This window comes from Meles meles, chromosome 19 (assembly GCF_922984935.1).
Source record: "Meles meles chromosome 19, mMelMel3.1 paternal haplotype, whole genome shotgun sequence".
NCBI classification, from domain to species: domain Eukaryota; kingdom Metazoa; phylum Chordata; class Mammalia; order Carnivora; family Mustelidae; genus Meles; species Meles meles.
In genome coordinates, this window is record NC_060084.1 from 42,312,204 (window position 1) to 42,339,213 (window position 27,010).

Genomic DNA, 27,010 nt, shown 5'->3' on the forward strand with positions numbered 1-27,010 from the left:
CTAAGGCTTCCCAGGAGGCGCTTCCCCTCGCCGCCTTCGGGGGGGGGGGCAGAAGAACCCCGCTGAACGCCCCGAGTTCTGGCGCCTCGACATGCCCCGCCCTAGGGTGCAGGTGGCCCAGACCCCGGCAATCCTTAAGCGGAAACCTATCCTTACTTACGCGCCTCCATTCGTCCCCTTTAAGAACCAAAGCGCCCAAAGCGAGGGATGCCCGGGGGCTGAACCGCGACTAGAGAAGAGGCGGGGGAAGGCGGGGAAAACTTCCGAAAGAGAATTTCAACTTTTCCTGGGCCTGATTCCCCTCCGGCGTCCCTAAGAGGGCAGAGCTTCCTTTCCGGAAACTTCAGTCGGTTCTTGCAAGTCATCTAAGTGGAAGGCACCAGAGGACCTTGCAACTCCGTGCCCCCCAGACGGGAGCCTCCCCCAGCCCAAAGCTCGCTTAGGCTCGCCCCTCCCCGCAGGGTGTACCTAGGCGGGTCCATCGCCAGGCGGGAAGAGGGGTGTGGGCAGAGCACAGACAGGTGCAAGGAGGGACCCGCCCCCCTCAACAGGTGAATCACCCCAGCTGGGCCTCGGTTCCCGTGAGTTACACTCTGCTTGGCTCACCCGGGGAAGGAGAGGGCGGGACAGGATACCAGTCTGCACGCGCCCTCCCGGCCGACTGGTCACTTGGTTCCGACCCTTGGGGCCGAAGCGCACCTGGGTCAGCCCACTTCCGGGGAGGGAGGTGGAGGAGCCCCTCCCCCCGCCCACCCCCTGGCCCAGCCCTCTGCTCTCACCAGTGTACCTGGGTCGATCCATTCCCAAGAGTGCGCAGGGGGTGGAATGGCTCGGAGAGCCACAGTGGGTCAGGCAAGTTTCTCCCCGAAATCTGGAAGCGTGCTCCTCATCCACGTTATTTCATCTTATTAAAGTTCTGGAACAGGGCAGAGTGGTCTTGGAACAGGGACAAGGAAGGGAAGCGGGAAGGGGAGGAGTACGCACCCCTCCCAGCCTTGGTGCGCGCCGCGCCCCCTACCCTCTCGGTACCAAGTAGGGGACGCGCGGGCCGGACGCGCCCAGACGGCGGCGATGGCGCCGGTGGCCCGCGGGCTTTCTAGGTGGATGGGCCCTAACCCGGCCTTTCAGGGCTGGGGCGCGGCCTTTTTCGTGTGGCTCTTTCTCACCACCTTGTGCACAGGTACGGAGAGCGGGGCCTCTGGGGCGGCGGAACGGCGGGAGGGCACTATAGAAGGGGGATGGATGAAGTTCTACACCGCCGAGCTGGCTGAAGAGCTGGGGCAGGGGGAGAGCCGAGATTAGGATTTCCTGATCCCCAGGGTCTCGGGAAATCCCTTGGGTGCCAGAGGGAGGGAAAGTCCCCATTGGAGTCAGGGAGCGCTCCCCCGCCCTTGTTCAGAGATAGCAGGAAGTGAAACTCCCTGGACCGCGAACCCTGGAGCGGCAAGGAGAATAGGACCCTTTGTGGTATAGGGGTAAAGGAACACCCGATCACTGGGCAAGGCCGGGATGGGGACTTGGGCGCACCCCAAGATCTCTAAGTCTTGGGGTAACGGGGAGCGGGTACTCGAGGGCTGGATCAGACGTTTCCTGGAGAGAGAGTTCAAGAAACCATGCCCAGGCCTCAGGTGGGTGTAGAACTGGGGAGACCCCAGCCCCACCCATGTCCCGAAGTATCTGCCTAAGGGTCTGGTGGGATGGACGTATGGACTTGGTGTGAAACCATCTTGTTGGCAAGCTTTCACCCGGCCCGGGTGTTTGTTTGTTTGGATGGGGGTGTGGAGGGGACTTTATCTCACCCCAAGCACTTTTGTTGTGTTCCTTTGAGATGGCTTTGGGGAGGATGAGGGGAGACGCTGCTGGAGCATTATGGGAGCTTTATCTACTCTATGGCAAAACAGTTCAGTGAAACAACTCCACATTTCCGCACCCACCACCGCACCCCATCCGCAAAGCCCCGCATAACTTGGGTCCTGTACTGGTTGTTTTTTGCGATTGGGCCTTGAGTGTGGGCGGTTTTGTGGCGGTCATTTGTGCCTTCCTGTAGGGGCCACGGAGGGAGGTCCTTTCCATGAAAGAATGGCTAAGGAAAGAGGGAGCTGGGTTCAGAGGCCACACTCTGGGAAGAAGGATGGACGGGATGTTCCAAGAAATCTGGCTGTGTGACCTTGTACTTGCCACTTTAGCCCCATGGGTCTAGAAAATGGGCACGATTATTGGAGCTTACGTCTCCGGTTCCAGGGATTAAGAAACAATGTGTGCTAGGCACTCTGTAAAGCCATTACACTCGTAAATGTCAAGCGGATGACACTCATTCTTGCTGCCGCTTGCAGAGGCCCCGGTAACTCTCTTCTCGCCCTCAGCCCCTGCCAGCGCCATCCAGGTGACGGTGTCAGATCCCTACCACGTGGTGATCCTATTCCAGCCCGTGACCCTGCCCTGCACCTACCAAATGACCACGACCCCTACGGCGCCCATCGTCATCTGGAAGTACAAGTCTTTCTGCCGGGACCGCATCGCCGATGCCTTCTCCCCGGCCAGTGCTGACAACCAGCTCAGTGCCCAGCTGGCAGCCGGTAACCCAGGCTACAACCCCTATGTGGAGTGCCAGGACAGCGTGCGCACTGTCAGGGTCGTGGCCACCAAGCAGGGCAATGCCGTGACCCTGGGAGACTACTACCAGGGCCGGAGGATCACCATCACTGGAAGTATGTTGGGCGGGGCAGGGGGGCGGGGCAGGGGGGCGGGAGGGGCGGGGCTTGCTGGGGTAGTGGTGCTGGCTCCCTTGTGCCCTTGCCTGGTGTCCCCACCGGGCAGCTCTTGAGCACCAGTGCCTGAAAGGATTGATGAAGGGAGGGATCCTTCCTTCCATCCATTCATTCATGCATCTATGCTTTATTGAACAGCAAAGATTTATTGAGAACCTAAGATAGGCAGGCGCTCTTTGAAGCTGGAAATAGAGCAGTAGACACATTCATCAAATCCCCTCTCTCCTGGAGCTTGCATTCCAGGCAGGGAGGCGAACAAGATAACACACGCTGTCAAGTGCTTCGAACATAAAATTGGGTAATGAAGAGACGGAGGGGTTCTCTAATAATAGGAATACCAGCACCAAGAAGTAAAATTTATGTAAGGAACAACTTAAAAAGGGCCTCCTATGGGTCAGGCTCTCATCCAGGTTAGGCCACACAGTAATTGTGTGAGTAGATTCTATTGTCATTTTATAGAGGTCCAGAGAGGTAAAGCGACTTTTGCTGGGTCGCAAAGCTAGGAACAGAGCTAGGATTCTAAGTTAAGTGGCTGTCTAGGCACACAGGTAGGAAGGGGCTGGAGCTGGGATTTGAACCCAGGCGGACCTCAGCAGCCACGTACTTAGCTGTAACGCTGAGAGTTAATAAGTGCCTATTGGGACGAAGGGGGAGGTGGGGAGTCATTCATTCATTCTTCTGGTATTTATCCAGCATCTCCTAAGTGTCAGGAGCTTTGGTGCTGGGGATGTACGTGGTGATCAAGACAGCCAAGGTCCCTGCCCCCAAGAAGGTGACATTCTAGTGAGGCAGGCTGTAAACAGGCAGATAAAGAGAGAGTTTCAGGGAGGACTGAGTGCTACCAGGGAAGCCAGTTAGGACCAGGTGCTATGTGGAATGATGACTCCAAGGTGCACACTTCCAGATCTTTCGCGAATGTGATTTTAGAAGGACCAGACCCTAAAGAGTCTTGAGGAAGGTGACGGGCTGCAGTGGGTGAGTGGTGAACCCTCAACCCACTTAATGGATTTAGCTTTTCACTGGGATTAGAGTATTAATCTTGGGGATGGGGACAGAGCAGGGAAGGGAGCTGCCCATTGCAGACCCCAAGGGACCAGGCAGGCCATGGAGCACACTCCCTCACTCCGTGGACAAAAGGCAGGCTTCCAGGAACCCAGCCTTTTAGTCGTGTTTGGGGGAGGGACTGGACCTGCTTGCCCTGAATTTTCCTGAGCAGCTCAGCCCCAAGCATCCTGCTGTTCGGTGGTCAGAGAGCTTCTTGGGGATTCAACCTGTACAGGCCCCTCTCCTAGAGCCCTGTGCCCTCTCGGGCCTGGACAGGCATCATGGCCCAGCAGCCTGGTCAGGACAACCTGAAAAACCGAGAGTGCCCTTGAAAGCTGGCTGAAATCGTGCCTCCTCTGCTGAGTCTAAAATTCCAGAGTGACCCTCAGGCTCTCCTGGCAGTAGATTCTCCGTGTTCCAGAGGCCCCAGCTTTGGGTGATTAAGCTGCCTTGAAGTGCTCTTGTGTTTGATACGGGCCATAATTTGTAAATATCCATTGTGTGTACGTCCTGTCAGGAAGCCTGGGAGCCGCGAGAGCTTCCTGCATTTCAGCTTTGAGGATGGAGAAAAGTGGACCTCCTTCTAGTATTCCTGGGTCACCATGTGTCCAGGTTTTAACTGAAAGCTGTGGTAGGCAAACAATACACGCTCAGTGTCCATTGGCCCAGGGTGGCTCCTGCTACCCCTCCATTTGTCCTTGCTCTGGGTGATGCGGAGTACCGGGATGCTTCTGCCTCACCAGGCTGCTGGGGGCTCCTGGGACCCCTGAGATGAGGGCTGCCTCTGCTCTATGCAGATAAGGAAGCAGAGACCCAGGGCTGTGAAGAAGGCCTGGCTCCTATTCTCTGCGGAAGACCCGACATCTTCTCCTGGCACCTGAAACAATGAGGGCAATGCCCAGCCCAAGTGATGTCAGGACCAGACATAGGCCAGGAACAGGGTGTGCCTTGCAGGAAGGAGGTGGGCCCAGGCCTTAGAATTGATCAAAAGAAGCTGGAAGGCCATATTTTGTGTGGGTTTCGCAAACACTATGCAGGCCAAACAAAACACACAGAGGCCTGGAGCCCAGATTTCAACTCCCGGCCTCTGAACTTCTGCAGGAGCAGGGGGTTCCCATCAAAGTCCTCAGCACTGCGCAGGGACCTGCCCCTGAGCTCTGGGGAGAGATGTGGTTGGAGTCTGACTTAAGGATATAGGTGGAAAATCGATGGGCCAGCGGGGTGTTACGGAGTAGCAGAAAGATTAGGGAGCATGTGGTTCTATGTTGTATGAGGGTTTGATGAAGGAGTGCATGGGTTGGGGACCCAGCGCAGGGACAGCTCAGTACTCAGTGGCTGGATGTGTGACGCAGAGGGGAGTCATATCCTCCACCCCTTCACGGCTCTTCGGAAGGTCACCTTAGCACGAAGGTTTCTCTCCGTGCCCCCTGAAATTTGTACAACTCCCCGCTCCACTCTGGGACTTTCTGTCTGCCTTCCCTGATGGGTTTTCTCCATACAGCTTATCACCATGTGGTATGTGATCTGTTGACATTTTTTATTTGTCTTTCTCTCCCAGTTAGGATCTGAGCTCCGTAAGAACAGGGATTTATGTCAGCCTCTCAAATGTGTCGGGGGTGGGGGGAGGGGGATCTCTACCCTTTTTTTTTTTCTCTCTCTCTCTCTCTCTCTTAAATTCTTCCAAGAACCTTGTTTTTATAACTAGCGAACTGAGAGAAGTTTGAAAAATATTCAGCATGACAATAACAAACTCATTTTGGGTTGACATAAATTACATGCTTTTTATGAAAAAGATAACCCTACTTTCCAGAACACAGCAAAAGACCTCAATGAAAAGTATGGCATTGCCTCAGCTTTATGTTTTTGCACGTCTCCTTCAAGTCTGCCTGAATAGAAAAAGGTGGATTCTCGAAGCTGCTCCTGCATTCAGCTCGTGGTGACAGCACACACTGGGTTCTGGAAGACTTCAGGGCCCACTCATGAGAGCCTCTGTGAAAAAGGCAGATGACATCTTAGTATTATTATGATAGTAACTTTGACCTCAAGGATGCTCCGAAAAGATCTGGGGGGACCCTGGGGGCCTTAGATCAGACTTCGAGAACCGTTGTTCTCTAGTACACCACCAGGTGCCTCAGATACTGCTGGGAACATAGGCTGCATTCGGGAATTACACATTGAATATTGAATGAGTGTGTCAGGTGCCTGTTTGAATATAGCCACGTATGTGTCCAGCATGCTGGGACAGGCGGCAAGAGCGAGGGAAGGGGAGCATGAAGAGGGAAGGGGTCTACTTCCAGGTCCTGGCCAAGGTCTCCGTGTCAAGCACGGGGAACTCGGCACTGGCCAAGAGAGACCAGTTTCTGCTTGCGTGGGGCCCGCATTCTCCCAGGCGGGAGGTCAGCCCCTCTGCCGGTGGACATAGTTCAGTCGGGTGGGGGTTATGCTTGTAGGATGAAACCAGGCCTGTGAGCACCTGAGAACCAGTGCCGGCCAGAGGGAGTAGCATGATCCCTGGCAGGTGTGGGCCCAGCATCTTGGGGGACAGTGAGGAGGCCAGTGTGTCTGGAGTCTGGTGAGCAAAGGAGAACAGGGTCGAGGCCGGTTGGTAACCCGTAGCCAGATCTTGCCAGGGTCCTTGCCAGCTGGGGTTAGATGCTTGGAATGGTGGAGGAAGACATTGGCAGAGGGTTTTTCTTTTTCCTTTCTTTTTTTTTCTTTTAGAAAAAGTGTGTGAGTGTGGGGGAGGGGCATAGTGAGAGAGAGAGAGAGAGAGAGAGAGAGCGCGCGCGAGCGCGCGCCTGCGCACGTGTGCAGCTCAAGCAGACTCCCTGCTGAGCGTGCAGACTGACTGGGTCTTGATCTCCGGACCCTGAGATCACAACCTGAATTGAAATCAAGAGTCCGATGTTTAACTGACTGACTCACCCAGGCGCCCCAAGAGGTTTTTTTCTATAGACCTGAGGTCTTTCGAAGAAGGAAGAAGGCTCCCCATTCTTTCATTCCCTCAGCAACGGACTGGTGCCCTGGTGGGTGCGGCGAGGTGCAGATAGAGGCACAACCGGTTCCAGGTCTCCAAGCCCCGTGGGGAAGGGCGGTGGGGGCGAGGGGCTGGGAGGGAGGCAGGGCAGCCGGAGCTGGGAAGCAAGAGCAGCTGGGGAGCTCGGGGGGTGCTCACCTGGGCCTGTTCCCGTCTGCAGTTGCCCGTGGTCCCGCCCGCTCCCACATAGTGGATGGCCAGAGGGATTTAACTAATTAGGGCCTGAGGAGCAGAGAGGAAACCGGATGTGCTGACTTTCATTACTGCCCTAATTGATAGGCTCCTCACCCGCCTGGCGTCCCAAGCCCTGCTCCTGACCTGGAATGTGGGGCTGACGACTCGGGAACTGGGGCGGCCCTTGGCTCCCTCTCACAGCCACCTCTGCCCAGGTGCCTGGGCAGCACCTGGTTCCAGATTCTGGCCTGTTTATGTCTGCCTCACCACCCAGGCCCCTTGCCCCGGGGGCTACACCGATCTCTGGGGTGGTTCGTGTTGGGGGAGTTAGCTTTGCTGTGAGAAGTGTACGGCAATGGCTCCAGGTCTGCCGCCCAGGCTCTAGATCAGCCCCATGTAGGATTCTCTGCTGGGGCGGATTAGGTCATCTTGCCAGACCTCTTTTCTCATCTACAAGACAGGAAAGGTAACAGGACTCACCTCACAGACTTGCTGAAACACCCTGTGTTAAGTAAGTGTTTACAACCGAGCCTAAAAAGTAGCCCGCCTTTGGTGCAAATCATCGAATGCTCCCTCCCTCTGCAGCCCCACTCTCCTGCCCTGTTCCTTCCTGATGTGCTCGTGGGGAGGCCCCAGTCCTCTCCCCCGAGGTGTCCTCACCCCTCTCCTGTTTCAGATGCTGACCTGACCTTTGACCAGACAGGTTGGGGGGACAGTGGTGTGTATTACTGCTCCGTGGTCTCGGCCCAGGACCTCCAGGGGAACAATGAGGCCTATGCAGAGCTCATCGTCTTGGGTGAGTGGGTTGGGCCGCAAGGGCCCGGGAAGAGGTAGGGAACGGGATCAGGGCCCCTTCTTCAGGCACCTCTGTACGTCTGCCCTCTGCCCTTCCGCTCACTCGCGGCACTCTGTCGCCTGCTTCGCTCTCCTCTCACAGCACCGCCAGTCACTGGGGCTTCTCTGCCCTGCACCCCAGGCAGGGAGCCTTCCCTCCACCATGTCAGATAAGCCAGAGTCAAGCGGAGAGTGGAGAGAATTGGGAGACTCTCCCTCTGCCCAGACTCCTTTTTTAATAAAAATCCCCAAATTTTCAGAGGTAATTGGCAGTGAGTGGGGAGGGAAGATGGTGGGTCTCACTGAGGGGAGGCTGGACCCGCTCCCTGCCCCGTCCTGGGGGCCGCAGCTCACCCGCGTCCCTGGCCAAACTCAGGAACCTCACCCTCTGCCCCGCAGGACTGGCATTACGGTGAGGCCACTGCCACGTGCTCAAGGGCAGGGTGGGATACCCACCAGCAGCCCTGCCCCGTCTGGCCTTGAGCCCCGCTGCCCAGTGTGGCGGGGATGCTGCTATTAGCCAGATGCTCTGTTCTTAGCCAGCACACCTGGTCTTGGGCAACGCGTGCTGTATGGGCGCTGCTGGGCTGTACGTTGCCATCATCACACGCATGATGCAAGGAAACGCATGTGTGAATGAGCACACATGACAGTGGGGGGCATGCACCAGGGTGTTCTGATCACAACAGAGCTTGTGGGTGGGTGACAGAACGCACGCAGCAGGGCCCTGGAGGACTCTCTGTGGCCACACGCACAGCCTACATCAGCAGTTCCCAAAACGCAGTGTCAGGATCTGCTTAACACCATAAAAAATTCTTGAGGATCTCAGAGAGTTTGTGTATACATTTTTGTGGATGTTGATAGTTGCATAACGTTACCAAGGGAGAGCAGGCAATTTTTTAAGATTTTATTTATTTATTTGAGAGAGAGACGGAGAGAGCTTGAGAGAGGAGAAGGTCAGAGGGAGAAGCAGACTCCCCGTGGAGCCGGGAGCCCGATGCGGGACTCGATCCTAGCACTCCAGGACCATGACCTGAGCCAAAGGCAGTTGCTTAACCAACTGAGCTACCCAGGCATCCTGAGCAGGCGCTTTCTAAAGCGCAAGGCACTCGAGCACACCATCCACTCTCATCAGAGCAATGAGGTCACCCCTCCTCACGGAGCCTCTGGAACACCCATGGGAGAAGCAGCGCGAAAAAGGCAAATGGGACCTGGTGTTCCTCTGAAAGTGGTCTTGTCCTCCCGGGCAGGAAGGCGCTTTGGGAGCCCCTGCTTTGCATGCTAGAACCAGGGCCAGGTGGCGCAGAGAGGTGAGCCCTGCTGGCGAGAGCTTTGCGGGCATAGAGCTGGGTGTCCCCGCGATACAACGCTCATGGGATGCAGAGAACTGGGGGGCACTTAAGGGAAGGCCCTAGCTGGGCCACGGAATTTGTGCGGGGGACAGAATGCGTGAAATGAGCTGGAACTCAGGGCCACACTGTGACTTGTATGGGCTGTCAGCACTTCTGCCTTCATGGGCCTTTTCCCTCATGTTAAAAAATCAGATGTTTTGTGATTGCATTGCTGCCAAGACCACTCGTTATTATAGGTTCAATATTGCTATTTTTCTCCTTCAGATTTGAAATAAAATGAAAACATTTTCATGGGTCCTAGGGCACTGTGCTACCCTGCCTGATGGAACAGGACTGGCCCTCTCGCAGGAGATGGAGCCCTTGGGGGTGATAGGACCCGTGTATGTGGAGAAGATGGGGTGCCCACACTTGAGGTTGAAACTTCAGGACCCGCGGGATGTGTTCTGGAACACTTTGGGGTGACAGAATTCCCCATGGCATGAGAGAGTGGGTGAATTATGGGCTGGAAGCCTTCTGAAAACAGTACCTACATGGTTGAGGGCAGGGAGGGGAAGGAACCATATGCTAGGACCCTCCTAGGCCACCCCCCACTCACCCATCCCCCCCCCCACCCCCGCTTCAGAACAGACCTTCACCCTGAAGAGCCTGGAACGTGGCTTCAGGGTAGGGGTGGGCTGGGCTGGCCCTTGCCAGCATAATCTGTCTCTCTTTTGTCCCTCCAGGCAGGACCTCGGGGGTGGCAGAGCTCTTACCTGATTTTCAGGCGGGGCCTATGGAAGGTACGGGGTGGAGTCCCCCCCATCCTAAACCCCGCTCGCTGTGGACCCCCACTAACCCCACCTGACTCCAACTCTGTGGCCTCTAGTGACCTGGCTCTGGGGTTTGGGTTGGGCTGGGCTGGCTACAGAGGGGCCTGGGGTGTAGACAGGTGGCTCCTGTTGACTGGTGCCTGTGGTGCTTTTCTAGAGGGTGGGATCCGGGCAGCTGGGTCTCTGTCCCTCTTGTCAGCTATGTCCTATTCTTCCTCCGGCCAGGTCACCTCTGGTTTTCTGCCTGGCCAGAGTAGCCCCGTGCTTGCAGGTTCCCTGAATCCAGGGCTAGCCTGGGTGTAGGGGGGTGCCTCTCTACTGCTGTGGCCCCTGCACTTGGCCGGAGAATCCAGCAGGGGTCGCAGCTTTCCCAGGAAGCTTCAAGAATCACCTTGTGTCCGTCCCCGTCCCCTCCTCCCCCCCCCCCCCCCCCCCCCGGACTCTGCATCCCCCATGTCCCTGTTCCCTCCCAGGCCTCCTGCTCAGGGCCCGTTCTCCCCTCTCTCTGCAGACTGGCTGTTCGTGGTCGTGGTCTGCTTGGCTGTGTTCCTCGTCTTCCTCCTCCTGGGCATCTGCTGGTGTCAGTGCTGCCCCCACACCTGCTGCTGCTACGTCAGGTGCCCTTGCTGCCCAGACAAGTGCTGCTGCCCAGAAGCCCGTAAGTGCCCCTCACGTACCCAGCCCTGCCCGCCTCCCACTTGGGTTCCGGGGCAGGAAGCGGCCGTGCACCAGCTTCCCGGGGTGGTGCCATCAGTCTGGAGGGTATGGGGTGAGCAGCCTGGGAGAAAGCGGACCAAGGAGGATCTGCTGTCTTAGGTGATCATTTACATATGCTTCCAACTTAGCATTCATTTTAAACTTTCACTTATTTTGAGGTGTTTTGAAAGCATCATCTATGCACATGATGAGAAATTATCAAATAGTATACAACATCATTCACTGGGAAGTACAGCTCCTTTTTTTTTTTTTTTTTTCTTTTTCTTATTGATTTGAGAGAAAGGAGTGGGGGCGGGATGGGCCAAAGGAGAGGGAGAAGCAGACTCCCTGCTGAGCCCGAAACCTGAGGCCAGGGGAACTCCAACCCGGGACCCCGGGATCATGATCTGAGAAGGCAGGTGCTTAACTGACTGAGCCACCCAGGTGCCCCAGTAAAGCTCCCTTTAAAAATAAACTCTTAAATGGAAAAGGTAAGAAAACAAGGTTTACAGCACTAATATAATTTATACAATTTTAAAATCCCACATCCACACAAGCACCCTGGTCTGAGGACATCTCTAGCATATCAGAGTAGGTCCCTGGGGGCTGGGGGTGGAAGTGGGATGGAGATGAAGGGGAAAGAACAAACAAAACAGGGAAGGGGGAAGCAAAGGAGAAGGCGGGGTCTCCCTCTTGCCACTGCCCCCACTTCCCCTCCTCAGGGATGGCTTTGTTGCCACTTCCTCCGGGAGTGCCTGGGCAGGGCCACAACTCTGCTCAGTCCAAGAGGCTTTCAGGGTGAAATCCCAGGCAGCCATCGTTGGCTTGGGCAGGTGGAGGCTGGAGGCCTGGCTGGGTGTGTTCCCCACTGGGAAGCCTCGGCAGTGACTTCTCCTCGTGTGTCCGGCACTCAGTGCGGGGACCGGCCTGCATAAGTGCTCCGCACCCGCGAGCTGTTGGCCACGTTGCTGTCAGCACTGGTCGTGACCAAGGGCCAGGAAGCACATCAGAGTCATGCCTCAGCTACCGCGTGACCTCAGACAAGCAGAGCTCCCTCTCCGAGATGGTTTCCTTCTTTATAGGGTTCCCACGTGGCGGTGTGAGCATTAAAGGAGGACGGTGTGCGAGCACCCAGCGCAGGGCCACCGCTCGATCCATACTGGCTAATTTCCTGAGCATTGAACACCCCAGTGGACAGCCCCGTCCCACCAAGTGTTGCTGCTCTGGGAAAAATCCACTGCCCTCTGGAGGCGGATGCTGGCCCTCCCGTGTCTCTTGTCCTTTCTAGTTGAGGGCTTCGGCCTCAGGCGGTGGGTGCTGGTCTCAATCACAGGTGTGGAGGGACCCCCACCCTCACCCCAGAGGGGGATCTGCAACCAAGTTTGCAGTTACCTCACTGATTAAGGCTGGGCCCGGGATGTCCAGTGTCTGTCCCGAGGCCATGCTCCTTCCATCCAGAGACCCTGATACCTCAAACAGAGGACCCATTAACTCCCTGCCAGAGGCCCTGTTACTTTTGCCAGGGCCACAGCCCTGCAGAGGCCGTTGGGAACAGCAACTCCCACCGCTTATAAAATGCCAGCTGCCCCAAGCTCCTGAGGGGCCCCTCCTGGGGCTGCTGAGCCCTGAGCCTCCTGCTTCCAAATTGAATCAGAGGAAGTAGCTTCCCCGGACTCCCATCTCCCTGTCACGATCCCAGGGAGGAAGTGACTTGCTCCGTCAGGCCCAGTGACTTTGACCGGAGAGCAGCCACCTGAACCCTGCCTCTTGTGGGGAGGAAGACGAAAAGGAGGATTTGCCCTTGAGCTGTCAAGCCTAGCAGGCGGGGGCGGGCTGGGAGTGGGTGTGGCCCGGGGTTGGAAACACTAGAGGTACTTTGAGGAGTTTCTGGGCTGCTTGGCCTGTAGGAAGTGAACACCGAGCCTCAGAATGATTCCCACTGCATCTGGGCCTGGAGAACCCAGCTGCCATGAGAGGGGAGTGGGCATGGGATTCCCCCTGCCCAGATGACGCATTTTCTGGAATGGTGGCCCAGCTGCCAAAGGGGAATACTGGAATCTGGTTAGAGGGTCTAGCACGTGGGCTTTCTCTAAAGGGACGTCTTTGCTCCCTATTGCTCTTTAAGAACTCAGGCCCAGGGTGGCCACCTCTCCTGATGGGGTAGCTAGAGAGCTGGGATTTTCAATGGGGCCATGGGCTGCTGGTGTGCAACCCCCTCTGCCCCAAAACCTGTGTGAAGAAACACAAACAAGGTGTGGGTTCAATGAAGCCAATGGCCCGAGTCTCAGGAACCCTCCAGAAACCGATCCAAGTGCCTAGGGAAGCCCCATGGCTCAGGGGTTGGGAGGAAGGTGCAGGCACATGGCCCTCCTGACACTCCAACAGAGCAAAGGGCGGCCTGGCTCCCAGCTGCCTTCTCATACTGTGCGTCCTCCCCAGTGTATGCTGCAGGCAAAGCAGCCACCTCAGGCGTCCCAAGCATCTACGCCCCCAGCACCTATGCTCACCTCTCCCCTGCCAAGACCCCGCCCCCACCAGCCATGATTCCCATGGGCCCGGTCTACAATGGGTACCCTGGCGACTTCGACAGGAATAGCTCAGGTGAGGCCTCGGGGAGCCGGGAAGGGGCTGGGGCAGGGGTAGGCTGGGCATTTGGGCACTAAGGGGCCTGGAGCCAGAAGAAAGGGGATTGGAGGCTGGGTCTGAAGGGCTTTGCTCCATGCAGGCAGCCACTAACAGTCAAATTTCCCCAGTTGGTGGCCACAGCTCCCAGGTACCCCTGCTTCGTGACACAGACAGCAGTGTGACCTCTGGTGAGAACCAATTGTTACAAGGTTGGATGTGTCTTTATGGGAGGGGGCTGGGTCAGCATCTCTCCTCCTAAACTGATCCCCTCCATCTCGTGTCCTTAGAAGTCCGCAGTGGCTACAGAATTCAGGCCAGCCAGCAGGACGACTCCATGCGGGTCCTGTACTACATGGAGAAAGAGCTGGCCAACTTTGACCCGTCTCGACCTGGTGCCGCCAATGGCCGTGTAGAGCGGGGTGAGTGGGAGCCTTGTGGTTTGAGGGGTTTCTGGGTAAGGAGGGAGCAGCCCCAGGTATGCTTGCTGCAAATCCTGGACATAGTATTTCCTTTCCTGCGGTGGCCACAGTGAGAAGTGTACAACACCCTGCATGTCAACACTTAAAAGATGAGAAGTCCAGGGCCCCCCTAGAAAGTATATGAGCCAAGTGGGTGACTCTCCTGGGCCTTGGAGTTCCGGACCTCCCAGCAGTCAGTGATATCCCCCCTTCTCTACAGCCATGAGTGAAGTCACCTCCCTCCACGAGGACGACTGGAGATCCCGGCCTTCCCGAGGCCCTGCCCTTACCCCAATCCGGGATGAGGAATGGGGTCGTCACTCCCCTAGGAGTCCCAGACGGTGGGAGCAAGAGCCCCCTACAGAACGGCCAGGGAGTGGTTGGGGAGCTGGGCGGCCCCGTGCCCGATCTGTGGATGCTCTGGATGACCTCACCCGGCCGGGCTCTGCTGAATCTGGGAGGAGGTCTCCCCCAAGTAGGGGGAGGAGAGGTCAAGCCTATGGACCACCCAGAAGCCGAAGCCGAGATGACCTCTATGATCAAGATGAGCCAAGAGAATTTCCACACTCCCGGGATCCCCACTATGATGACTTCAGATCTAGAGACCGCCCTCATGCTGACCCTAGGTCCCGCCACCACCGGTCCCGGGACCCTCGGGAGGATCGCCCCAGGTCTGGGGACCCCCAGTATGATGGGCGGCTACTGGAAGAGGCCTTGAGGAAAAAGGGGCCAGCTGAGAGGAGGAGACCTTACAGGGAGGAAAATGAGGAGGAGCCCTACTACCCTCCAGCACCTCCGCCTTACTCTGAGACAGACTCCCAGGCATCACGGGAACGGAGGCTTAAAAAGGTGAGTGAACAACCCTGCCTGCTTTAAGACCCTTCCTGGATCCTCTCCTCCAGTCCTCTCCTACTCACAGCCATTTTCTTTCTCCCTTGCAGAACTTGGCCCTGAGTCGGGAAAGCTTAATCGTCTGATCTCATGTTTTGTATGTACCTTTTGTACTTTTTTTTTAAATTTGAGGGACTTATTGATTATCTGTTCTCTTAAGACTAATAAAACTTTGGATCACAACGCCTGTGTCTAGAGGGAGGTGTTTCTTTTGCTGCGCGAGGTGGGTAGCCCGGCAGCTGCTGTGTCTGTGTGTGCGCTTGCATGCCTGCGAGTCTGCAAAAGGCTGCGTCCAGCTTTCTCCCAGGACTTGCATCCTGGGCCAGGAGGAAAGCACCGGCTTTGCCTTCCTCCCCAGGCCAGGAGTACGTGCACCACGCTGACTCCGCCCGGCCCTGCGTGCGCGCCCCGGCCCCGCCCGGACGTGCGCATGCGCCCCGGACCTCCGCCTTCGCGCACCCCCGACCAGCCGCCGGGAGCGCGCGTGCGCGCTCCTCTCCCCTTCAACCCGGTTCACCTCCCCCCAACTCCGACCTACTTTACTGTTTCCAAACCCCGCAGCCTGCCTCGTCCCCGGCGACCAGAGCCCCTCCTCCGGGTCCCCCGGCGTTCTATCCGGGCCCGCGTTCCACTCGGGCGGCCCGCCGGCGGGTGCCGGGCGGCCGCGGAGGCGGCGCCGGCGACCTCGCGCCCCGCCGAGACCCGGGCCCGCGCGCGCCCGCCCGCCATCGGAGACACACAGCGCGCGCGCTCCCCGGGGGCTGCCCTCCCCCCGCGCGCGTCGGCCCCGGGCTCGCGCCGCCGCCGCCGCCGCCGCGCGCGCGCAGCTCAAGTAAAGGAGGAAAAAAAAGGGGGAAAAAATAGAAAGCGGCGGCGGCTGCAGCAGCGATCCGCCGCCGGACTGGGCCAGGCCGGGCGGCGGACGCGCGAGCCGGCGATCCGGGGGAGAGGCGGCAGCCATCCAGAGCGGGCCGGGTTAAAAAAAAAGTCGCGGCGGCGGCGGCCGCTGCTCAGGGAAGGAGGCCCGAGGGCCGCGTGCAGCGGGCGGGGGGCGGCTGCGCCGCGTCCCGGAGCCGAGAGCCGCCGGGAGCCGGCGGACGGGCAGGCGGAGGCGGCGGCGGCGGCTGCAGGAGCAGCAGCGGCGGCGGCGGCGGCGGCGGCATCTCCTCCTCACATGACCCCACTGTTTGTCCCCGTGATCAGCGCGAGCGGCTCCCGTGTCTCCTCCGTCCCCTCCTGCCGCGCGGCGTGAGCGCCGGGCTCGGGGCCCCCCCCGGCCGCCCGCCCCCTCCCCTCCCTCCCCTCCCCTCCCCTCCCCCCCCGGGCCCCGCGCCCCCCCCGCCCCCACCCCCCCCATGGACATGCTGGACCCGGGTCTGGATCCCGCTGCCTCGGCCACCGCTGCTGCCGCCGCCAGGTAAGAGTGCCCGACCGGTCCATGCCCCTGCGCGCCCTGGCCCCGGCCCTTCGGCCTGGCGCCGGGGCCGCCATGATCCCGAGCGGCCGCTGGGCCCAGCTCAAAATGGAGGCTGCGAGGGAGGGGGACCCGCGCTAATACCCTCGGCCCCGGGTCCTAGCGGTGCCCTAGCTCCAGACTGGGCCGGGCGGGACGGGGGCCGTGCACCTGGGCAAAGGGGCGGGGGCGCGGGCGGCCCTGACCACCTCTTCTTCCCGTGCTCCCCTCAGTCACGACAAGGGACCCGAGGCAGAGGAGGGCGTCGAGTTGCAGGAAGGTGAGTGCTCGCGGGTCTCACCGGGGCCGCGGCCTGCGCCCGGAGAGGGGACTGGGGGCGCTTTGGCCGCGTGACCACTGACCATGCCCCCCCCCTCCTTCGGCCGCAGGCGGGGACGGCCCTGGGGCGGAGGAGCAGACGGCGGTGGCCATCGCCAGCGTCCAGCAGGCGGCGTTTGGCGACCACAACATCCAGTACCAGTTCCGCACAGAGAATAATGGTGGACAGGTGAAGCTGCGGGCCGGGAGCCCGCGGGCAAGTGGAGGGTTGAGCCGAGGGTCCGACCGGCGAGCTGGGAGGGGCTCAGACCTGGCCCTGGCCGGGACCCCAGAGCCGATCTCGCTGCTCTGCCGCCCCCTGCAGGTGACGTACCGCGTAGTCCAGGTGACTGATGGTCAGCTGGATGGCCAGGGAGACACGGCTGGCGCCGTCAGCGTCGTGTCTACGGCTGCCTTTGCGGGGGGGCAGCAGGCTGTGACCCAGGTGGGTGTGGATGGGGCAACCCAGCGTCCTGGCCCCACTGCTGCCTCTGTGCCCCCAGGTCCCGCAGCGCCCTTCCCACTGGTAGGTGCCCACAAGCCCTGGGGGGATGGATAGGGGACACTGACGCTGTTCTTGGGAATCCCCAGAGGGTGGGGCGGGTGGCACACTGATGCTGCCTTTAGACCATCAAGCGGGGTGGGTCAGATCCCAGTTCTTCGAGGTGAAACATGGGTCAAGAGCTTTGAAATACCATTATTTCTTTCCTTAAAATGGGGATGATGGTAACAGGAAGGTCTAGATGTGAGAGTGGATCACGCTGTCAGATGATTGCTGGGCCTGTGCTCAGTCCCCGGGCTAGGAGACAAGGCAGAGTGGCACACACAGAGGGGTTTCCCATGGTCCTGAGGGCGTGGGGAACATCCAACATAGCAAGAAGGGGATGGGTTGGTGAACAAAGATGGCTAAGGGTGGCCTCTGTGTCCTCCTACTCCCCAGGCCGTAATCCAAAATCCCTTCAGCAATGGCGGCAGCCCGGCAGCTGAGGCTGTCAGTGGGGAGGCCCGGTTTGCCTATTTCCCAGCATCCAGTGTGGGAGATACCACAGCTGTGTCCGTACAGACCACAGACCAGAGCTTGCAGGCCGGAGGTAAAGGAAGGGCCAGGGCGGAAGGTAGGGGAGGCAGCAGGCTAGCAGGGAGGGAAGCCCCCCCCCCCCAGCTGTTTCTAACTGCCCCTCCTCTCTAGTTTTCGCACTAACCCCCACTTTCCCTGCAGGCCAGTTCTATGTCATGATGACGCCACAAGACGTGCTTCAGACAGGAACGCAGAGGACGATTGCACCCCGGACACACCCCTACTCCCCGTACGTGCAGGGAGCGGCTGGTGTGAGGGGGCCAAAGGAAGGGAAGGTTTTCTGGAATGGGAGCCAGACAGTTGCACACACAACAAGCAGTCAGTATATTTTCTAGTCTGTTTTAGCTTCTTGAGTGTAAGCAAGGGAATTGGCATTTTTCCTCTTTTTGCAGTGGAGTTTACTTTGCAGGGATAATTTTAAGTCTGACTTCTTAATAGATGTGTTGATAAATGGGACCTGAAAGAACCTGTGCCCATCTTTTTCCTCTTCTAGGAAAATTGACGGAACCAGAACACCACGGGATGAAAGGAGGAGGGCCCAGCACAACGAAGGTACAGTCCGGGTGGAGTTTCTGGGCTCCACAGGCACCACCAGGCCTGGTCCTTTGTGTCATAGATCGCCAGCACGCCATGAGTGCTTAAGACATGTTTGGTGAATGCTGGAAATGTAGAAACAGGTAGAAGTTTGTTGTCAGGAACAGATAGGCAGGAGGTGTGAACTGGAGGTTGTTTTTTCGTGCTGGCTAGTGACCTTGAACTCACGGTCAGCGTCTTAAGTGGCAGATTGCATGTTTACCTGTGGATTTCCTGCCTCTTTTGAAAAGTCGGTTTGCTTTGGTTTCCCTAGGACTGCCTTCCCATGTGGCAGCTGTCGTGCTCTTGTCTGTCAGTTTCCTCTGTTCCCTTGCCCACCTAACTTCTAGAAGCAGCTCTGGTCTGTTGGGGAGCACGTCAGAGATTGCAGCTCCCAGAAGCTGTGCCTCGGCTGGCCAAGGCTGGCACATCAAGTCCTTCCGTTAAACACCGGATCCCACCTTGAGGTCATTTTGGTTCTTAATACTGTCCCTTAGTCCCCTGCCGTGTTCCCTCCTCCCCGTCATGGTAGCATGCATGTCCAGGGGCGCACTACACCTAGACAGTCATCCCTCCGCGAGTGTTCCCTGAAGTCGCAATCTAGGCTGGGCGGCGTGCACCCTGGGCGGGTTCGGAGCCTGGTCTGCGGTATCAAGGAGGCTGGTGGCTTTCACAGAGAGCTGGCCTTTGGGGGAACCTGTCAGGCAGAGGAGAGCACCGGCTGGAGGGAAGGCAGAATGGGATGAGGCTGCTTCGGGGAGTGCTGATTTGGTCGAGACAGAGGTTGTGAAGTGCTTGGGGTGGGGGACTGAGGAGGACCAAGCCAAGCGTTAAATGTCAGGGTGTGGCCTTGAGAGTCCTGAAGGTGTCCAGCCGGGTTTGGGCCTTTCCAGCTATGACCCGAGCAGCTTGCTGGGCTCAGCCTCTAATACATCTGTACCCTATATCTGCCTGGCTTTTAGGCCCTCGGGTGCCGGGGGTGATAGAACAAACGAGGTCTTGGGTCTCACAGTGTTCCTCCTGGTGAGAGAGACAGATTACACAAGGCTGCGGTGTGATGTGAGGTCACGTAGGTCCCGAGGAGGAGATAAGGCCCCACGAGAAGCTGGGGAGTGATAGGGCAGGGCGCTCCGTGGGCCTCTTTGAGACCTGACGTTGGAGCAGAGGCCTGAACGGGCCAGCCAGGTCCCTGAGGAAGAGTCCCAGGCAGAGGGATGAGCAAGTGCAGACCCCCAGGCCCGAGCCAGAGCAGACTGGGTGTGTTTGAAGAAGAGTGGAATTCAGAGAAGGAATGAGGAAGTTGGTGGCGATATGGGAGGGCTGGCCACGTCACGCGGTGCCTTGTAAGAACAGCATCCCTACTCCGGGGTTTTTATTCTAGTCAGAGGGGACGTCAGCAGAGGGGTCTGTGTACGGGGGTGACAGGACACCAGAGGCTGGGACATCAGAGGAGGTGACTGCAGCTGTCAGCCTGAGACAGGACAGGGCATGAAGTAGGGGAGTGCGTGGGGCAGAAGATTCCAAGGCTGGAGAACAAGGTTTCGCGGTGGTGTCAGGTTGGTTGGAAGGGAAGGGGGGGAGGCTCCGAGTTTGGTTTTGAGGTGCGGTGTGTTTGAGGGGCCTCCAGTAGGCTACCCACGCAGTCCCGGCCCGGCTACTTACTGGCTCTGTGACGTCGGGCTGCTTCTCAGTGCCTGCACCTGTTGAGTTGTGTGTGAAATGGCCTTGGCTCGACTTCCCCCGACACTCATGGCCAGTTGTGGCTGCGCAGTGCACCACCTGGTAAGGCTGCAGCCTGTGACTCGGGGCCCCTCTCCACCCTGCTCTGCACGCTCTGCCTCTCGCCTGCAAAGCCTTGAGTCTTTCTCATCCTGCAAAAAGCAGTCAGCAGTCTTTCTCATAACCTTGTCCTTCCACTCCTGCTGCATCCCATTCTCTTGTCTCCCAACCTGCACACGTCTTTGACCCATCCTCTGCCCATCCTCCCTGGACCCTCGGCCGTCTGGCTCATTCCTCTACCAAAAGAGGTCTGTCTGAGGTCACCCATGACGACCTCATTGCCAAATCCACTGGCTTCCTTTCCTGTCTGTGCTCCAAGCCTCTGACCCTGCCTGTTCCCCTTTCGGGAATGTTCCTCGCCGCTTTGTGCACTCTGATTTTCCTGCACTCTGCTTTTCCCTCCCGGTCTGCTTAGAGCAGAGCTTCCCAGTAGCTCCAGGAAGCTTATTAACAGTCACGATCTCCAGGGCTGTCCTCTCAAGGTTCAGAACGAGTAAGTCACAGGAAGGCCCAGGAGCTTGGATTTGAACAAGTTATCCATGTGATTCTTCCCATTGGGCAAGGCTGGAAACTGCTTTAACAGTTGGTGCCCCTCAAGGTCTGGCCTATCTTCTGTTGGCCTCAGGAGAGTTGAAGTACTTCGGGATGGTCAGCATCCCCCAAACCTGTCCCCAGTTGTAGGCATTCATCATTGCTCCAGAAAAGAGTGATTCTGACAAGGGGAGTCCTCCCAGGGCTCCCCATCGCCCTGGCCCCTGGCTGTGTGCAAAGCTGTTTCTATTCCATTCTTCTCTCCTGAACTCCAGAGCCATAATTTGAACCACCCCTTCAAAATCTTCATATCTGGGTGTCCTTGAGACACCTCATAACTCAGCTTGTCCAAAACAAAGTCCGTCCCACCACCCTACCCCCAAAGGCTCCCATGCAACATTTCCTTTCCCAGAGGGAATAGGCACTCCTGTTAGAATTACCCAAGCCAGTACCGAAAGTCGGGGCCACCCTCCACTCTGCCTAGGCTCCTTCCCTCACATCTACAAATCCCAAGATTCTGTGCTGAAGTAGACCTCAAATCGGCTTCTCTTTCTCTTTTTCCCCCTCTTTGCCACTGTTTTTTGGGACCGTCGGAGCCCATCTCCCAAGTCCTGTGGGGAACTGGAGCCTGTGGGGCCAGCCCATTGCAGCCGGGTCAGAATCTGGGCCCACTGTCACCGGGGACCTCTGAAGAGCCAGAAGTCCAGATCTTTATGTGAAATCTGATTTTCAAATGCCGGGTGGGATTGCTTTTTCTATTTCATTAATTTCTCCTCTCAATGTTGCTAATTCGTTCCATCTACTTACTTTGGGCTTAATTAGCTTGGAGTTTTTTCCCTAGCCTTTCAAGATGATTTAAACCTTTCTTTTTTCCCAACACAAGCCTTTCTAGTTGCAAATTTCACTCCAGTGCTGCTTCAGCCGAATCCCTTTGGATGTATTGGTTTTCATTTTCATTCAGTTTAAAATACTTTCCAATTTTCCTAATGATTTCTTCTTTGACCCCTGGGTTATTTAGAAGTACATTGCTTAATTTCGAAACGTTTGTGGCTTTTCGGGATATTTTCTCGTCACTGATTTTTAATTTGATTCTGTTCTGATCAGAAACACACTCCTAGTATATAATGTCAGTCCTTTGAGATTTGTTGAGACTCATTTTATGGCCGTGAATATGGTCTGTGTTGTGAAAGTTTCCACGTGTGCTTGGAGAGAACGTGTGTCTCTACCACAGTGTGGAGTGTTCCCTCGGGGTCAGCCAGCTCAAGTTGGTTGACACTCGTCAGGCTTGCTTGCTTGCTTGCTTTTTTTTTTCTTAAGATTTTATTTATTTACTTGACGGAGGGAGAGAGATGACAAGTAGGCAGAGAGGCAGGCAGAGAGAGAGAGAGAGAGAGGCAGGCAGAGAGAGGCAGAGAGAAGAGAAGCAGGCTCCCTGCTGAGCAGAGAGCCCAATGCAGGGCTCGATCCCAGGACCCCGGGATCATGACTTGAGCCGAAGGCAGAGGCTTTAACCCACTGAGCCACCCAGGTGCCCCATTTGTCAGGTTTTCTATCCTGACTTTTTTTGTCTGCTTGTTCTCTCTGTTACTGAGAGAGGAACATTAACGTCTCTAAGCATGTCTGTGAGTTTGTCCGTTTCTCCCTTCTCCTGGAAGATTTCACTTCTGGCTAGTTTTCAGTATCCTACGGATGTAACTGAAGCTTGTCTCTGGAATAGACGTGGCCTTGGTCTTGATGGGTCATCTTGTTTCAAATGTGCCAGGATGGTCTTCCCCAGCCACAGGCCTGCCCACTGAACTACCTGCTCGTTGAAAGGGCCTGGACCCATCAGCAGGGCATTCGAGGCCTTCACGGCCTGGCCTTTCCCAACCCCAGCTGCCCCCCCAGAATATATCCAGACATTTCTGCATGTTCCTCGCCTGTCTGCCCGATGCCCCTCCCTTCAGAACCAGCCCAAATGTGCCCTCTCCAAGTCTTTCTCTGAAGGCCCACCACGCCCCAGCGCCATGCAGAAAGCGTTGCCTCACCCTGGCATGCCCCCAGGCACGTGGTACAGCCTTCAGTCTTAACACGCCAGCGGTATCCGTGTCCCCCGTTCACACGCATTGCATGGGGTGCTGCGAGCACCAGCGGGGCGGAGCCAGAGTCCGCTGCAGACTCCGGGCTTGCAGGGAGGCACACAGGCAGGCAGAAAGGTTTTTTGGTTTTGGGTTTTTTTTCTTTTTTTAAATTTTACTTATTTGTGGGGGCAGACAGAGAATCTCAAGCAGACTCCCTGCTGAGTACAAGTGTGACCTGGGGCTCAGTCCCACAACCCTTTGATATTGTGACCTGAGCCGAAACCATGAGTCAGACACTGAGCCTCCCAGGCGCCCCGGGCAGGCAGTAAGTTTAAAGTGAATGCAAACTGGAGAAGATGTGCCTGCCCCCCACCCCCACACCCCTGCCCTCTGCTGGCTGGAAGGGAGGAATCCAAGGTAGGAAGCCTGGTGCCCGGGCTTGAGAATGCCAGACTGCATGAGGGGAGAGCAGGAAGCCGAGAGGCCATCCACTGTTGCGTTCCTCTGCTGAACCCTGGACATAGAGTGCACTGCTCTATTCGGGGATGGGGTGGCCAGCGCCGCCAGGCCCGGGCAGACTCTCGGTTCCACTGAGGTATTTAGCCAGAGTTCCCAGGCTGTAGGACGTGGCCATCCTCCGTGGGGAGCTGAACTCTCCCCAGTGGTGATGGGACCCGGGCATTGCACACTCACCCCAGGGTGACCGGTGGCTGAAGTGGAGGGCAAGAGAGCAAGGGAGGAAAAGAGTCCCTGAAGGAGGGTGTCACAATCCAGGCTGGAGCAGGGGGGACCTGGACGTGGGAGGGGACTTGTGATGGGCAGGCAGAGCCAAGTGCCAGCAGCCAGCATGGGATTAGCCGATGAGCAGCCAGGCATGTTTGTTGTGAGAACAGCGGGGTCAACAGCAGGGACCAGCCTCAGCGCCCGTGAGGAGTGAGGGCTGTGATTCTGGCCCACCCTGCCTTTTCACTCTCTCCCAGACCCCTTCTGGCAACCCCCACCAGCACTGCCCAGCCCCGAGAAAATACTCCTTTGCCCCGCTTTGCACATCCCACCTATAGGCGGCGTCTGTCCCTGAGCTGTCCTGGCAGGAGGTAGGAGGAGGGCGTGTGATGGTTGGGGAAGGTGTCTGGGCCTTCTTGGGTGTGTCCACACCAGCGCCTAGGACTGCGCCTGGAAGGTGAGGAAGAATCTACCCCAACTTTGCTTCTGTGGGCCCTGAACCCTGGTGTGAGGCGCCAGTGAGGGCTGACCCTGAGCAGTTGTCTTGTAAGACTGTGACGTGAGCCTGATGAGAAGCCGGAGGGAAGGCACGTGCCCCATCTGGATGGGGTACCCGCCACTCAGGTCAGCTGACAAGAGTTTGGGTGAGATTGCCGAGTGTTAGAGAATTAAAAAATCACAAGTCTGGATTTTTCAGAAGCCGTCTTCCATTAGCCTGTCAACCCTGGCCTTCAAGGTAGAGTTTACATTGCTCTTGGGGGACCCAGTGCCTGGTGGGGCCAGGCCCCCGAGGGCCACAAGTGCCAGCCTGGGCAGCCTGGGACTCACTGCCCGGGCGCTGGAGAGGGATTTTAGCTAGGGGCGAGACGTGGTCAGACTGTGATTTTAAAGATAAAGAAAAAACAAATTTGGGGAGCCCAAAGCTCGAGGAAGGCCTGAGGACTGAAAAATGGAAGGCAGCGGCCATGGGGGGAGCAGGTGGGGGTGCTGGGGTCCTGTGGAAAGGGTCCCTGGCTCGTTCCCACCTCCCAAGAACACAAGCCACAGCTCCCATTTTTCAGATGATGCCAATTACTACGTGAAATTTAATTTCACATAACATTAATTTAAATGTTGGCTCTGATTTTTAAAATATGCCAGGCTGGTCAACAAAATGAACCCGCCGTCCCCAGCTGTTGATTCTGCCCTAAAGGTGTGTGCACTGCCCTTGAGGCTGAGACCTTGTTCCTCTCGAGAAGCAGTGGGACGTGGAGTGCAGGTGCCTGCGTCTGGGCGCTGCTGGGCTGTCCCGGTCCGCGCTGGTGGGAGAGCGCCTGGCACGCAGGAAGGTTCCGGGAGCACGGCCGCCGACGTTCCTCTTACCTTTTGCAGTGGAGCGGAGGCGGAGGGACAAGATCAACAACTGGATCGTCCAACTTTCCAAAATCATTCCAGACTGTAACGCAGACAACAGCAAGACGGGAGCGGTAGGTGTCCCCCCAGCTCTCCCCCAGCCCTCCAGACCCCCATAACGCCCGGGACAGGGCCCTGCCCCTTCGAGAAGCCCAGGGGCCAGGCCAGGCACCATCCGGGGCCTGATGGCGGGCGGCGCTCACTGGCGCCCTTGCCCACCCCCCAGAGTAAAGGAGGGATCCTGTCAAAGGCCTGCGACTACATCCGGGAACTGCGCCAGACCAACCAGCGCATGCAGGAGACCTTCAAGGAGGCTGAGCGGCTGCAGATGGACAATGAGCTCCTGAGGCAGCAGGTGAGGGGCGCGATGGGTGGGGCTGGGGCAGGGCCAGCCCCGGTGCGGGGAGCCAGCCCCTGGCTCCTTGTCCCCTGGCGGGTCCCCCTGTCGTGTCATGTGTGCCAGATCGAGGAGCTGAAGAACGAGAATGCCGTGCTCCGTGCCCAGCTGCAGCAGCACAACCTGGAGATGGTGGGCGAGAGTGCGCGGCAGTGACGCCCACCCCACTGCGCGGCGGGGGCCCCTCCGGCCGCTGCTGCCCCTTCCCCAGCCCTTAGCACAGAGAGGGACAGACGCCCCTCCCCCAGCTGCGTTTTTTTATAGTAGATTTTTAACAAAACGGGGAGAAATAATGCATTTCTGTGGATAAGCACCCACTGCTCTCCTCAACTTGGGAAACGATATCCTCCCTCCCCCTTCTGTCTGTCTCCCTTCTCCGGCCCCCACGAAGCCCCAGCACTTCTAGTGGTCTCGCCTGGAGGCAGGAGGGAGGAGGACAGAGACCCTGCCATATCCCACTGCCTCCTTGGTCTCTAGAGGTACTGAGACAGGGTGCTTTAGGGAAGGAGGGGAGCCTTTAGGGGGCCATCCCGGGGGCCTGGACCTACGCAGGGAGGCCATGTCCCACCCCACCTCTTGTTTCTGGATCCCTGCTCCCCTTTGAGTGTGTGTGTGTGTTTTAATTTTCTTTATGGAAAAGTGGACGAAAAAAAATAGAGAGAGAGAGAGGTATTTAACTGCAATAAACTGGCCCCATGTGGCCCCGCCTTGTCTGTCTGTGTCTCTGTCCATCTTGGGTGTGGGGTGAGAGCCCACAGTCCATGCAGAGCTCTGCGAGGGCAACCCTGGGAGCAAGGCCTTGGTGTGTGTGGCTGTGGACCCCGGTGTGTCGGTGGGTCAGATGGGTGGAGAGATTAAGGACTATCCCCTTTGAGGCTCCAGGTGCGCATATGTGGTGTGGGGGCGTGGGGCACTAGGGTCAAGGACGTGTCTCATGTTTTCGGAGGAGAGGCTGGGGTCTCTCCTGTCATCTGTTACTAAAAACAGCACTGGCTTCTGACCCTGCCCTTAAGGGTTGAAGCCCTCCCCTCTACACCAGCCAATGGTGGAGCCTGGCCTTGAGCCCCCCACCCCCAGGAAGGGCAGATGGCCAGGAAGCCGGGCTTGGCCCGGCAGCCTGTCGCCTCACCCCGTGGCTCTGGCGCCTGCACTGTGACCCCTGCCCCGGCTAGTGATGAAACCTGGCCTCGGCTGCGATGCTGTGCTGCCTGGGGCTGCTGGGGGACGCCGCTGCATCTCCCCCGGGCTGAGTGTGCAGCGCGGCCCCGCGCAACCCCCAGGATGGAGGCCAGTCCTGCTTACCTGGGCCAGCTCTCCACCTGCTCCCCATCCCAGATGCTCCCAACTGGTCTGCCCCCTGACGGGCCCTGTCTCCCTTTACCCCTCTGACTGAGGCTGTTAGAGCGAAGATGTTTGGCGCAGGGGGCGACCTGCACTTCCCAGACCCCACTCCCCCGACTTCTGTGGTTTCGAGTGGGCCTTGGCAAGCAGGTCAGGGCTGGGAGGAGTGTTCGTTCCTTGGCAGCATCGCCCACAGGCCCTTAGGCTGGAGCTGACCCTGCCTGGGTGGTCCCCAAGTGAGTCAGGGAGGTAGTGGGCCAGAGGCCTGTCTTTGGAATCAGGGTCTGTGGTTCCCTGGACTACATGTACCCAGAGACAGACTGGGTGGGAGTGAGGTTGCCAGGTCAGGCCACCTGCCTCGTCTCTCCATCAGTGACCTGCGCTGGAGAACCGGCTCCCAAGAAAAAAGGCCCGGGTCAGCCGATGTCTGGGGTTGAAATACTTCCACTACTGATGGATTCCCAGGGCCAGGGCGAGCCCAGTCTAGCACGCTCCCCTGTGCCCTCCTGTGCTTGAGGGGAGACAGGAGAGCCAAATGTGAGAACACAGACCCCCCAAGTCAGGCAGCTCAGGCTGGAACCCTAGCTCTAGCCTAGCTCTAACCCTAGCCCTGGCCTCCGACCGGGGGAGCTTGAGCAGTGCCCGGATCTCTTCCTCCACCTCCTAGAAAGTGAAGA

The 27,010-nt window shown here is 57.9% G+C and overlaps 2 protein-coding genes across 3 annotated transcripts; both read left to right on the plus strand.

Moving 5' to 3' along the window:
• Positions 1-819: 819 nt before the first annotated feature.
• LSR (lipolysis stimulated lipoprotein receptor) lies at positions 820-14,871 on the plus strand. Of its 2 annotated transcripts, XM_045988734.1 has the most exons (10): positions 820-1,180; positions 2,364-2,708; positions 7,700-7,819; positions 9,932-9,988; positions 10,530-10,676; positions 13,154-13,315; positions 13,468-13,527; positions 13,627-13,758; positions 14,018-14,646; positions 14,739-14,871. In XM_045988734.1, the coding sequence occupies exons 1-10, from the start codon at positions 1,072-1,074 to the stop codon at positions 14,772-14,774; spliced, it is 1,797 nt and encodes a 598-aa protein (XP_045844690.1). In that variant the 5' UTR covers positions 820-1,071; the 3' UTR covers positions 14,775-14,871. The 2 variants fall into 2 exon arrangements, with proteins under 2 accessions (XP_045844690.1, XP_045844691.1); XM_045988735.1 differs by lacking the exon at positions 9,932-9,988 and having other exon boundaries at positions 823-1,180.
• Positions 14,872-15,962: 1,091 nt separating this feature from the next.
• Positions 15,963-25,705, plus strand: USF2 (upstream transcription factor 2, c-fos interacting). The gene is made up of 10 exons (XM_045988821.1): positions 15,963-16,105; positions 16,375-16,421; positions 16,531-16,649; positions 16,785-16,985; positions 17,400-17,550; positions 17,679-17,766; positions 18,031-18,089; positions 24,575-24,669; positions 24,822-24,950; positions 25,059-25,705. Exons 1-10 carry the CDS (start codon positions 16,044-16,046, stop codon positions 25,146-25,148), a joined length of 1,041 nt encoding a protein of 346 aa, XP_045844777.1. The 5' UTR covers positions 15,963-16,043; the 3' UTR covers positions 25,149-25,705.
• Positions 25,706-27,010: the final 1,305 nt, after the last annotated feature.